The sequence below is a fragment of the Dendrobium catenatum genome, unplaced genomic scaffold (assembly GCF_001605985.2).
Source record: "Dendrobium catenatum unplaced genomic scaffold, ASM160598v2 fragScaff_scaffold_665, whole genome shotgun sequence".
Taxonomy (NCBI): domain Eukaryota; kingdom Viridiplantae; phylum Streptophyta; class Magnoliopsida; order Asparagales; family Orchidaceae; genus Dendrobium; species Dendrobium catenatum.
The window spans coordinates 148,180-162,048 of NW_021319127.1; the positions used below are offsets into that span (position 1 = coordinate 148,180).

Below are 13,869 nucleotides of genomic sequence, written 5' to 3' on the forward strand. Positions count from 1 at the left end.
CATTTGACGTCCGCACAGAATAATCACCGTCATTCTCTAAGAAGAATCAACCACTATATTGCTCTATACTCTGTAAAATGTAACATATCAAACGTCTTTCAGATGCTCCAGCTTTGTACAGCAACTCCAATGATCATCTCAAGACCAGTGCCAGTTAGCTAGTTACATCTGTACATCAACCAGTAAGAGGAACTCATCTCTGAAACTAATCTATGCTGTATTTGCTCCATTCTTCTAATCTGTATTCACAGGGATGAGAGCCTGTATCTATCGCACAAGGATAATTATGATTCATCAGCACTCATAGAGAAGATATCAATAGGTGCATTGGTGCAGTCAACCAAGCTGCTATGAAGTTTTGATGAACCAGCATGGCAGTGGTCAAGGTATATAACTATGACAGTAATGTCATCATGGAAATGCCTTCTTATGCCCCTGTCGATCTTTTTGATATCATCATATCTCATCTCCCTTTTCTTTGCAGCCACATTGAGGGCAGCTTTCACTAATCTCTTGGCTATGCCCTGCAATACTAACAAATTGTGAGATGATATGCATCAGAAATTCAAAAGTTAGATGAAGAAATGGGAAAACTTACTGCTCTGGGATTTTTGAAGACTATTTCAACCGCATCTTCATCATTTAGTTGTTCCCAGAGACCATCTGATGCAAATATTAAGAACAAGTCGTTTGGTTTAAGCCTGCGAACCTGAATAGTGGGTTCTGCGGTCATGACAGGCCTTTTCAAGGGAATGGGACAAACAATCTGTTGGAACAATGGGTCTCTACAGAAATCAGGTCTCTTCAAGTACACATCACCGATGGATCTCGATACCTATATGTGGAAGTTATGTGATAAATTCTTCGCATTGTTAGTATAATACTAAATTGTATAAAACAAGTACACCGATATTCACAAAAATACAACTGAATCAACACAAATAATTTTTTCTCTGAACAATAGCAACCATTTTATGACCTTTTGGCAAACAAAAAATGACAAGCAGACAAGCAAATGGATGCAAAAAACAAAATTACGGAGTAGGATAAGGTTTCAAATAGCCAACTTCTTATGTAGATTTAGCCAAATGGACATATCCTTTTCAATTACATCACAAGATGAAGTCCGAGAAGTAACCTTCTAATGAGGTAAAGCTTAACAAACAATACGAGTATAAATCAATCATTTAAATGAATGAACACAATTCTTTTACTAGACACAAAAAAATGGTAAGTATATAATGCTCTATAAGTCAATTAAGCCTGATACACTAAAAATCAAACTAATTTTCAACTCAAAAACTTAGACAATGGATGAGAGCCCACCACTTAGTGTTTCTAACCAACATATACTTTCAGGACAAATCAAGTACTCTAATGTGCAATGGCACATTTTTTTCTTCATTCACGTAGTGGGACAAAGACTTGATGTTGTTGTTGTTATTGCACGTTGAATATTTCCCGAGGTGTTGGACATATACTTTGCAAATAATTTTAAACTTTTGTTTATGTTATATAAGATCTATGCATCTTCTACCTTTACTTTAATGTGGCAAAGCCATTAAGTTTATTTTTAACTAAATTATCTTAAATCAATATCATACTAATGGTTCCTCTACTATAATAACTTTTTAATGTATTCTCCCTAATTTTACCACATATCAATTTTAACATTTATATTATTATCATGCTCAACTTAAATATTAATGACATTTTTACTTCTCAAAACTTGGATTCAATCACCAGCCTACTAATGATTTTGCAAAATAAACTTCTCATTTTTCACGATATCTTCTTATCGCTTAATACTCATGAGGTTCTTCTCCATTTACCTTTATTAGTATTCAAATACAGTAAAAGTACCCCATAAGGTCTATGTCAAGCGCGACTAGAGAAATATATCATAGTTTTCAAAAGTGATGCAATCAAGGATTATCATTTTATATTTTATTTTCTTATGTTTTGGATGCTATGTAATTTTGGATTATGTTTTTTATATGCCCTATGATGGAAATCAACTCATGATCATGCTTGGGTTTGGTGCTCTTAGCTAATTTCTCTCAATTGGCTTTCTACTTGTGTTGAATTTATTTCCTTGCTCTTGGTGGCTAAATGGGTATTTAATCTTTGAACTTTTTTTTCTTTATTGTGAATAACCCATCTCTTCACATGTTGGTTGGCTGTTGGTTTTCCAAACAGATTTTGGATTCCTTGCTGTTGGTTCCCCATGTTGAATTTAGATTCCCATGTTGGTTGGTTGTTGGTTTTTCAAGCAGATTTTGAAATCCCTGTTGTTGGTTCCCCATGCTGAATTCGGATTCCCAAATTGGTTGGCTATTGATTTTCCAAACAGGCTTTGGTTTTCCTGCTGCTAGCCGTTCATTTTCCTCATTGCTGATTTCTAGAATAGTGTTTCATCTTCTCAAAAAGTAGTTGTATTGATTGGCTTCTATTGGCTAGTTGGATGTCACATTTATGTGGGCTATTGGGCCTTCTTCTGGAAGAGATGGTTGTTGTTGGTGAAAATAAAACCAAACCTAAGGGTTTTTCTTCCTAGCTTGAGAGCTATCTTCTTCCTACACCTATTTCTTCTTCTCGATCTTCTATCTATTTCTTCTCTCCACGGTTTCCCTTCCTTTTGTATCTTTCTTTTCCAAACATTGTGAGTGTAAAGTGTTGTTATGCTCCGTTTGTTGGTATTGGCCGGAGGAGACCCAACTTGAGTTGGATCATAATTTCTGTGGCAAACCATTGGTTTGATTTTTTCCTTTGAGCACTATTCTCTATTTTCGTGATTTGCATGAGAGGTGATATTTCTAGGTTATTTTGAGGGTAGTTAATTTTAAGTTCTAGTTTATTTCTTTGCAAAATTTCCTAATCATTTACTTATATCTATTTACTATTGTTTCATTCTATTGGTATTGGTTTATGATTATTGAAAAGAAGTATCTTGTTGCATTCTTAGTGTTCTCCTACTTGGCTATAGAATTTAAGTTTCATCAAAAAGGATAAGCATTTTCTATTTATTTGATTGTGGGGTGGAGTAAAAAAGAGGTCCTTGTGAATGTAGCAGCAAGTGAGTTTGATTAATTGAGCAAAATGGAGGGTAGCATCATAGAGATAGGCAAAGGACACAATTACACACAATGCCCACGGCATTCAAATTGACCTTGGTTGGCTAAACATGCAAGCAAGTTTCACACATTGATCAACGATGTCAATGGTCATGGTCTATGCCTGAGCTTATATAGAACAAGTTATTGCATTCCTTTGTGGTGTTGATGTAAAAAGGCCAAATAGATAAGATGAAAATATAAACTGTCAATGAGAACTACATAAAAATGACAGACAAGCTCAGTGGGAGGCTTCCCCAAATATGAATAGACCTTCTCAAAATAAGATATTAAATGAAAAATAGAAAACTATAAAGCATATCATTCTACATTTCATATAAACTTATGCTTAGAATATTAGAAAGGAATATAATACTTTTTTTAAAGAAAAATTGTTTCATGCACAGTAGCAACTTCAGAGACAATGTTATAGACAACTTTTAGTAGGGAAGAAAAAGTTCTATAGTGGCAAGAATATGAATATTAAGCCAATAAAGGATGTTACTTTCAGTTAAAGTTAAATAGGGAATATGATGAAAGCATAGAATTATCTTTTCACTAAATTCAGCAAAGAATCTGTGTAACACTATATAGCATTAAAAAGAATAAGTATATGACTGCTAGAAAATACTCTCTTTCTTATCCAGAGCAACATGAAAACCAAAATTACTACCTAAATAAGTTCATACACTCACATGTGGTGATATAGCTAAAGGATACTGATGAAAAACTGAGAAAGAATTAATACTGACATATAGACAAAAACTCAACTACCAATAGGAGGCACTATGGTTCTCGCACACTCAACAGACCAAACTCATAAATTATAGGAGGGAAACAAGAAACCTCAAGCCTTCTTGGATATGAAAGCACTCAAGCTCAGCAAACAATTTACCACTCTCCAGTTATGCACCACACGGGTTATTCAAATCCAACAAATAATTAATATAAACTATTCAATCCAGTATGATGCCCAAAACACACTACTCTCTAAGGTTTTGTTTGGGGCAGATTTCTTACTGCTTCTTAAAGCAGCTTTCTAGTGTTTATTTTTTGAACTAAAAAGATGTTTTAAGAAACAGTAAGAAAGTCGTTCCAAACGAAGCCTAAATCTCTTGGTTAACAAAGCAACTTTTTATGATTTTAACACTTCATTCCTATATGCTAGTCCAGATATCACACAAAGCTAAATACATTTCTTCTATAGAAAATGACAGCATGGAAGATTTCTCAGGGATTAACATGCCCCAAACCACACAAGTGCCATCGTAATGGCACATATTAAAAGATTGATGAGGTAGTATCGATCAGTAATTAAGCAAAAATACTAAATTTCCCATGGCTCTTACTTTTAATAGCAACAGCGTCAAACATTTTAATGATACAAAAATTCAAGTGTTCAACATTCCATGGCTTGCATAGCATTTAGATGACAAGATTAGCAATGAACCCCATTCGATGATTGTGATCATGCCCTTCAATTTTGGAATTTCTAAAATCATTTAAAGGCTTCCATGCTCCACTGAAGCTCCATCTAAAATTATCTCTAGAAGATAATACAAATGGTATGACAGAATTTTCAGCAAGCTTGGCAGATAAAACCTGATGAGCTAATCTACCTGTTTTATTTCCATGCCAATCTAAAAAATTCTTCAATCCAAATCCTTTGGGGAACAAAACAAAAAGCTAGGAATATTTGGCATCCCAAATAATCCTGTACTAGAGATCAAATTCCCAATGAAGCCAGATGTCCAAGCTGCTCAGTTTTATCTTTCTATGAAATCAAAAGATCTAAAACCCTATGCAATAGATCTGTATCTGAATTTGGCTTGTCCAATGCTTACCTTAAGTGCTATAGTGAGATTTCTAAAATTTCTAGACTTTGAGAAGTATGGTCAAATTCATGATATGCTATTCTGGCTAATTACTAGAAGCTCAACAACAGAAAAAAAGTATGAATATAAGCAAAAGCTAACTAACCCCATAATAAGGCTAAATGATTATAACTAGAATAATGATGATGCTTCTGTGAACCATAGGAATTAGCTCCTTATTTAGGACAATAACAATTTCACAGTTCAGGGTCAAAGTATGTTAAGGATGAGAAGAAACTAAGTCATGGGATACTTTGAGAGGAAACTAAAGCAACAACGCAATTGAAGTAAGGACCAAAGTATGGCAATACACATAAAGATTAAACTAGTTTGGTCTTTCTAGGCCTACATGGACTAGTAAAAGGATTTCTTTTATAATGAGGAAGAAAAGTACTAACATCTTTTTCTCTCTCTCTCTACCCACAACCCCAACGAGACACTCCAACACCTCTATATATAGAAGAATTTATTGATGAAGTTATTTTGTCATTTATTGAATTTATTTGAGAAGATCTATTATCATCTAGTATCACACCATTAATCATAATAACTAAAGTTCTGGTATTTGCCAAGTTCATCCTCCGTTGATAACTCTTATCTTTCTTGTAGGATTTGTAATATCATTGCTGTTTAACAATAATAAGTTGGCAGTTCAGATTCTCCAAAGAAGATTTGAAGTGAATGGAATTCTTCCCCAAGAAACTCCTTTGTATTCTCGAGATTAACTTGCTATCAAAACATCTCAAATTTTAATTTTCCTGAGAGATATTTTGGTGCCTCTAGACATCTCAACTAAATTATTATTTTCCAATAATAACCTTAAGATTTCGACACATATAACATTGTTATTCTAGTAGAATCTTAGGAAAATTTAAGGGATACGGTTACTATTATCTTACTCAAAAAGAAAACACATTTCTTCATGTCAAAGCAGAAGTCATTACCTTATTCCAAAAGTGGATGCGTCTCTTAGCGGTGAAGAAAATACCTTAGGCCTACTCACTACAAAGGTCAATGAACCCCTTGTTGCCATAAAATTTAAGAGGACTCGTAATACAAATAAAACATTGAAAAAGTTCTTAACAAGTGCACATCTTCACAAATCCTCAATAAGGCTACATTATATATTCCAACATGATCCTTATTTTAAAAATGTTCAATTTTACCTCAAAGGAAAATAGATAGAAAGGAAGATGACACTTAATGCAATATTTCAAATCAACTTCTATATTATCTTACTATAGTTCCAATAAAATGCTCCCAAAATCCCAAAGGAACACAGATTGCCACTTCTAAGGCCCATGGGAATAAACAACAAAGCAAAGAACCTAAATTTACACATAGAAATTCTAGCTATATTTGTGGAGCAAAACTATCAACCATCCTAGCAGATAAAACTGGCCTCTATGCATTCAGCAGCTATTTTTCCAAAGAAACTTTTTAAAATTTTCAGAGAAACAGCTCAATAATCTATAAATTTGCAATCTATTGACGAAAATATTACCCAATTAGCAATGACAAAACTTGTCAACTTTTTCCGCCCCTTCCATTCATCTACGCAAGATTCTGAATAAACTTAGAAGGAAAACAACATTTTTTACCTGTATGATCCCTTTAATCCGCCAAACCCCTCTGGTATATACAACTATGTGGGAGTCATCCGGATGCATCTCGGTGAGCTCCTTTCTCACCTCCTCCACCGCAACGTTGTGATCGCTCGAGAGCCGCTCCGCCACCACCGACCTACCGTTCGCCCCCCGCCGGCCGAGCACCGCCCTCGAGTCCCCCAGGTTCGCCACATATATCATGTCATTCGTAATCGCCCCCACAAGGCAGCAGGATCCCACTGACGCGATCTGAGGCCGCTTAATCCACGAATGCTTCACCAGATGAAGAAACTCCTCCTCCGTCGCAGCGAAAGCCTTTCTCATAACCTCAGCCGATAAACCCCCTTGCTCCGAAGCAAATTCTATACATTCCAATAATAAAAAAAAAACAATAATAAGCCCAATTCCTTCGCAAACAAAACGCTAGGGTTTCGTCAGTGAACTCACTTTGGAGGTGACCGAAGAGGCGGGTATTGACGAATCGCGATGCCTCTGGGCCGCCATGGCCGTCGAAGACGCCGACGTAAGTACCGAACGGAGATGTGAGAACCTGGCCTTGGTCTTCGAGGGAGGAATTAGCCTGGGCCACGGCGATGGAGAAGTCGCCGGAAGCGTGGGGCTTGAGTTCCATGTGCCAAAGCAGGCCATCACCGACGCCGCTAACGCCGCCGGCGCCGCCAGATCCCCCTCCGCGCCAACCGAACAATCGGGCAATCCGCCGGCAACAGGAAGATTGCACCATCTTGTTCCCTTCTTCCACCGAATAGGTCGTTGGAAGAAACAAGAACAAAGGTAGTATCTTTCTCCAACACTCTGTGGAAATTCTCGCCTACCGACGGGTCAAAGAGAACGCTACGAAAGGTGGGAGATGACTCGGCCTCGCAGTCAAAATAACGCGTTGCGAAGGAAGAAGAACAGGGAGTGAACTGCACGCGTTTTTCGTCATTTCTTGCTGCTTTTCTAATCGTTTTTTCCGTTTGTTTAAATGTAAAAGGAAATTAGCGTTGGACAACGGACACGGGATTATTTGAGGCCATTGATCCTTAGTCATTATTAGGTAAATTGTTCTTTCAATGACAACATTTGAGTAAAATTATTTTAAATTTTTAATTACATTACAGTAATAATGAGGATCATAACTCTAATTAAAATTTATATTATGTGTATTTCCAAATTTAATTTTTAAATCTATTTTAAACTAAGTGCAACACATCAATAATTTATATTACACTTGATACATGACGCAAAAATTATCTTGATCGGGCACGAATCTTGAGACAAAAGCTAGTTGAAAACTTCAAAAATTAAATTTGAAAGCTCCCAAACTCCGATTTCAGTGAGCTAATAGTCAAACTGAGCGTATCGGAAATACGAACCCAACGACACCAAGATCAACCCAATCCGAGCCCAAATGAGTCCGAATCAAGGGCTCAAAGCGCTGTTGGAAGGTTCAAACCGCAATTTGAGTTACCAAACGGTCTCCGATTTTGACGAGCTTATACTCGAATCGAACGACTCGACGAGAAAAATCGAACGACATCATTAAGGCATTCAAATACCCAACGAACGGTGCATGATCAAAGGGTTCAATATCGACCGTCCATTCAAACCACTCCCTATTCACCCATGTTCTCACTCCTATTTAGGAGCCATGCCACTCCAGAAAAAGTATAAATAGAGCCATCATTCTTCACAAGAGGGAGGGAAGTGAAGAGAGAGAAGAAAAAGAGAAGAAGAGGAGAAAGGGGAAAAGGAGAATTCTCTCCTCCTCGACTACCGCCGGAGTTCGTCCTGCCACCCGAACACGCCAGGATTCTGCGTGATATTCGTGAGAATACAGGAACTCTGCCCAACTTCCACGTGATGCTGAAATTCTTCCCAATTTGCAATAGAGTTCCCTCCTGACGCCGAAACTCGGCCCAAGTGAAGCCGAAGTTCTCCTTTGCCACCAACAGACGTCGGACTTCTACCCGACGTCGGACCTTCACTCTTCGCCAAGATTCTACCCGACGCCGGACTTCTACTGGTTATCGAATTTCGCTGGACGTCTACGCGAAGATGGATTTCTTTTCATTGTTGGACTTCTACCTGACGCTGTCTTACTGATCTTCGTCGTCAGACTACAGTCTTTCTGACCTCCGTCGCCCACCGAATACAATTCTTTCGACCTCCGTCGCCCGCCGACTACGGTCCTCCTGACTTATATCGTCCACCGACTACAATCTTTCCAACTTCCGTCGCCCGTCGACTACGGTCCTCCTGACTTAAGTCGCCCGCCGACTACAGTACTTCCGACCTCCATCGCCAGCCGACTACGGTCCTCCTAACTTACGTCGCCCACCGACCTCTGTCGCCCGCCGACTACGGTCTTCCCGACTAAACAAACATGTCAATAGTGATTTTATGTATTTACGTCATGTAATGTACTCTATAAGATGTACATCAAGCTAAGGCCTTCTCCCAAGTAAGGGCCTCATTTGTAATCGACTGCAAATACTAGTGGATTCGTTCAAACTGGGCTAGGCCCCGTGGTTTTCCCCCCTTTTTTCAAGGGTTTTCCACGTAAAAATCTTGGTGTCTCATAAATGCTAGACCCTCTCTCCTCATCTGATTGCATGTCGAATTTTCGTACAACGCTAAGACGTTAAATCTTATATTTCTCTACCGCCGCGAATACTCATGGACGCAACAACACTTATTCAAATTAAATTAAATTTTTTTAAAATGTATCATAATTAAAAATTTGATCATAATTTTGAGATTATTATTACATTGAAATGTTTAAAAAAAAAACAGGACTTAAAAATTCAAGTCTTGTAATCTTTGCGTCCTTGGATAATAAAGAAGAATTGGTCAACTAAATTTTAAGTAATATAATAATAAATTTATTTTATCTAGGCTAGGTTAATAATTTTTTCCTTTCACTTACCTCTCATGTTTTAGGCTTTGTTCAGCATTGCTTATGATTTTATATCTTTTCTATCCAAATTTTTAAAACTACTTTTTTATCTTAATTTAGGTTTCGTTTGGGACGGCTTTTTTACTGCTTTCTAAAACTGAGTTTTAGTACAAATTTTTTTATTTTTGTACTAAAACTCCGTTTTAGAAAGCAATAAAAAAGCCGTCTCAAATGAAGCCTTAGGCTTCATTTGGGACGGCATTCTTAAGGCTTCGTTTGGGACGGCTTTCTTACTGCTTCTTAAAATGATTTTTTAGTACAAAAATTTTAATTTTTGTATTAGAATGTTGTGTTAAGAAGTAGTATGAAAGCTATCTCAAATGAAGCATTAGACTTCGTTTGAAATAGTGCTCTTGCTGCTTTGCTTTCAGACTGCAATCAAAGTTCATGTTTAACAATTAATTTATTATTATTTTTAATAAATTTTAGGAAGCTACTTTCTGCAATATAATTCAAAAAGTTAATTTCTTTACAATAATTTTATAAAAAAAATCTTTTATAAAAAAGTACAATCATTCTAAATTGATCCTTAATTAAAATTTTTTCATAAAAGCATGATTAAAGCTTTATAGTTTCTTAGTACAAATAGATATTGCACCAGACAAATTTTCTATCACAAAAGTACTCAAGAAGCTGTCCAAAACTAAGCATGAAGTTATATTTGTGGCCGCTCTTTGTGCTTCTCAAACAGCTTGCGCTACAGCTTTTTTTGTTGCTTTTCAAACAACTGTGGTGAGAACGAGCTTTTTAAATCTAGATTGTTCAAATGTAGTTTTTATCAAACAAAATATGTTAATTGCTTTTCATAAAATAATACATTACATACTAAGCAATTTCTATTGTTGGGCATGGACCCAAGGAGTATGGGCTTATAAAGGGTGGAGGCCCGGTGGCACGGGCCTCCACTACCATTTAAAAAAATTTTGAGAATTGAAAAGACAGGTAATTTAGAAGAACAATTATTAGGTCAGGTGATCTGACGTAGCTCTACGTTCATACGCCAATAATATTTCGCCACGTCTTCTTACTTTTAACCGCGCGGCCCGACGACCCGACCCGGACTAGAACCTGAAATTGCTATATTCGGGTATTGCTAGGTATTGCTTGGCAAAAACGAGAAATACCGCTCTGTGAAGACCAATACCGAGTTATACCGAGAAAAACTCGGTATTGCTAGGTATTGGTCTTCACAGAATGGTAGTTCTCATCATTACAGAGCAAAATTGACCAATACCTTGTAATACCGAGCAATACTGAGCAATCCCGGGTCCGTTCCGGTTCGGGTTGTCGGGCCGCGCGGTAAAGAGTAAGAACACGTGGCACTATTTTACTGGCATCCGAACATAGATCTACGTTAGGTGACCGGACCAAATAAAAGTTCAATTTATAATAACTATAAAAGACAAATAATTTATAATTTGAACTATTTTTTCTCTTATTTGAATTATGCTCCATTATTTCTCTCTTGAATAACGAAATTCTGATGAGGAGGATTTATAGAATTAAGAACAAATTTTAAAAGGAGTCGTATAATATTTATTTGAATTTTTGTTGTTATTAATTACATGTTATTTAAAATGTTATAAACTTTGGAGAAAATATGATCATTAATAGTGCATTATACTTCGATAAAAAATGTTAAGGGTATTTTAAAATAAACAATTTGTACCCCCATAGAAAAAATATCATAGCACCGATCAGACCGCCCGACCCAATAAATTTTCAATTTATTGGCTTATCTGAGAGTCAATTAAGGGCTTTTGTTTTATTGTTTTTGTAAAAGTATATTGATTAGGGTTATAGGTGAATAAAAGCACTTAATAAATAACTGTATTTAGCCCAATTAATAGTCTAAGTTCTTTCAAGTTTGTTTTGAATATTTTTTAAAAGTTGGTTGAAAAACACAATAAAACTTATTTTTGTGTATGTGCTCTCAAATAATTTATTTATTTTTCAAAAATTATCACATGAAAAGCTTATATTAGCAGGGGCCTTCCTTTAACAAAAGTTATTCTAAGCACCGTAAGTAAATATTATTTTATTTATGTTTTTGATGATTTAGAGCTCTACAGATTTATCCCTCCTAAATCTGTTAAAATTGTATTATCTCATGATTTCGTAAGCTTTCATCGTATCACTTTTGATATGTTATTACTTTGATTACTCTGAATAATATGATATGATTTAATTATATTTTTACCAATTATTTTGATCTATAAAATTATTTGTTAATATTATATATTTATAAATTTCTTTTGATATTTATTTATTTATTTATTAGCTTGTTTATTAATTGGTGTCAGTTCTAATCTGATTAATCTAAACAAGTCAAGTATAAACTAAATTAAATAATAAACAATTCTTAGAAAGTTAATTACGACAATAAACTAAGGCTTCGTTTGGGACGGCTTTTTTATTGCTTTCTAAAATTGAGTTTTAGTACAAAAATAAAAAAATTTGTACTAAAACTCCGTTTTAGAAAGCAGTAAAAAAGCCGTCCCAAACGAAGCCTAAGTGCAATTGAGGCGTTTAGCCCGACCCAAGTTAACCTAAGTGCAATTGCGGGTCAGGCCTAAGCTGTAGATTTTTCTTAGCCCATTTCGACCCGGCCCAATGATTTTTTTTATTTATTTGCTGATTTGAGAAGAGATTAGATTCGGGGCAATAATTGTATTGGTTGATTCACTTGATGTGCTTATCATGTTAGTATATTAGTTTAACAGGTTGTACTCGTGTCAGCCATTTGGTAGAATTAACTTTTTGTTATAGTTATTTTAGTGTAATGTACTAGCTTTTATCTTCATTAATTTATTTTTGTATAGTAGTTTACGCCTCTTTTTCTAATGAAGAAAAAAGTGTAGATGATGAGGAGAATATATTGGTGATCGGAAAGTGGTCTAGCGATGGCTGATAGTCCGACAATGGCTGGGCTTTGATTGAAGAGGAGTTTGGTGTCAAGAGAGAAGTGGTTGTCTCCCACCTCTTGTATGGTTCGGATTTCTTATCTTAATAATCAATGTTCGGTAGTTTAAATCCTGCCGGAATTGGGTGTTAAAGGATGGCTTCAATCAAGGGTGGTGACTCTTGAATGTCCCACTGATGAAGTTGTTGTCTTCTACCTCTCATGGGGAACTCTTCTCAAAACAATCGTCATAGTTCATGACATAGGGCGTTGTGCGGGAGCATAATAACGTGAGGTTGGGCAAAGTCCTTGGGGATGTTCGGAGGAATGGGAGGCTAGCCGATTGGGGCGAGAAGGAAGGGTAGAGCTAGCGGTGTTAATAAGGTCGATTTCTCCCGATCACTCACTAGAACTCCCACATGATATTCTGTGCGGTGTGCCTCATGCGATTAATCGTGTGATACCCAACCATGCATGGAACCTTGCTAAGGCCAATATGAACTTCCCCAAGCCCATATGCCACCTTTGCACCGGAAATTTCTTTTTGTACAATGCACCGGCTGTACGTACTTGAGCACCTTGATGTTGAGACAAAGGATAGAGCACCGCAGCGCCTAGGTATGGCACAGTGATGGTGAAAGACAAAGGATTGGGCGCTGCAGCGCCCCAAACTGACGCCACAGCTCCGCGAGACGAATTGAGCGTTTTCTTTCTCATTTTTCTGAAGGGTTAAATCCCTTGGGGTTTTTGAGTGTGTAGACATTGAGAACGGTGCATGTGAGAAAAGAAGCCAAGAGAGAGTGAGAGAGGAGAGAAATATATACTTATTTCTTGATATATATATACTTATTTCTCCCAATTTTCAGTGAATTTCTTGGTGTGATGTGGCTCCGTGGTTTTTTCCCTATTTTAAAAATTTTTCACATTACATCATGGTGTTCTTTACTTATCCCATGCTTTTACTTTCTTGCTTGTTTCGTCATTGTGGTGTTTAATCCTCATATCCTTAATACTCATACATAGATTATGAAAAATAATAAAGAATTTTAGCTTTGTTTGCGACAACCTTCTTGCTGTTTTATTTTTTAAATTGTAATTAAAATTTTTATTTGATTATTATTATTTTATTTATTTTAAATATTTTATGCTAGAAAGCTACTTTTCAGAATTAATTTAAAAAATTTACTCTCTCTCCAATCATTTTATAAAATATTAAAAAAATATAGCAAACGATAAATACTAAGCATAAAACAGAATAAGCTTTGATTATTTGGCAGCTAGCAGCAGTTTAAATTTCATACGTAAGGCTGAAAGCAAATCGCTGATCAGCAGAAATTTTTTTGCTGTGTTAAGGTCAAAACGAGGATGACAACCTAAATGTGAAATATCAAGAGATTTGATACTTCATAAAGCC

At 36.1% G+C, this 13,869-nt stretch overlaps 1 protein-coding gene across 1 annotated transcript; it reads right to left on the reverse strand.

The window, feature by feature from the left end:
- Positions 1–6: 6 nt before the first annotated feature.
- Positions 7–7,503, reverse strand: LOC110103345 (probable protein phosphatase 2C 78). Its single transcript, XM_020832011.2, has 4 exons — positions 7,042–7,503; positions 6,589–6,956; positions 599–835; positions 7–524 (listed from the first exon to the last, which is right to left on the reverse strand). The coding sequence occupies exons 1-4, from the start codon at positions 7,334–7,336 to the stop codon at positions 285–287; spliced, it is 1,140 nt and encodes a 379-aa protein (XP_020687670.2). The 5' UTR covers positions 7,337–7,503; the 3' UTR covers positions 7–284.
- Positions 7,504–13,869: the final 6,366 nt, after the last annotated feature.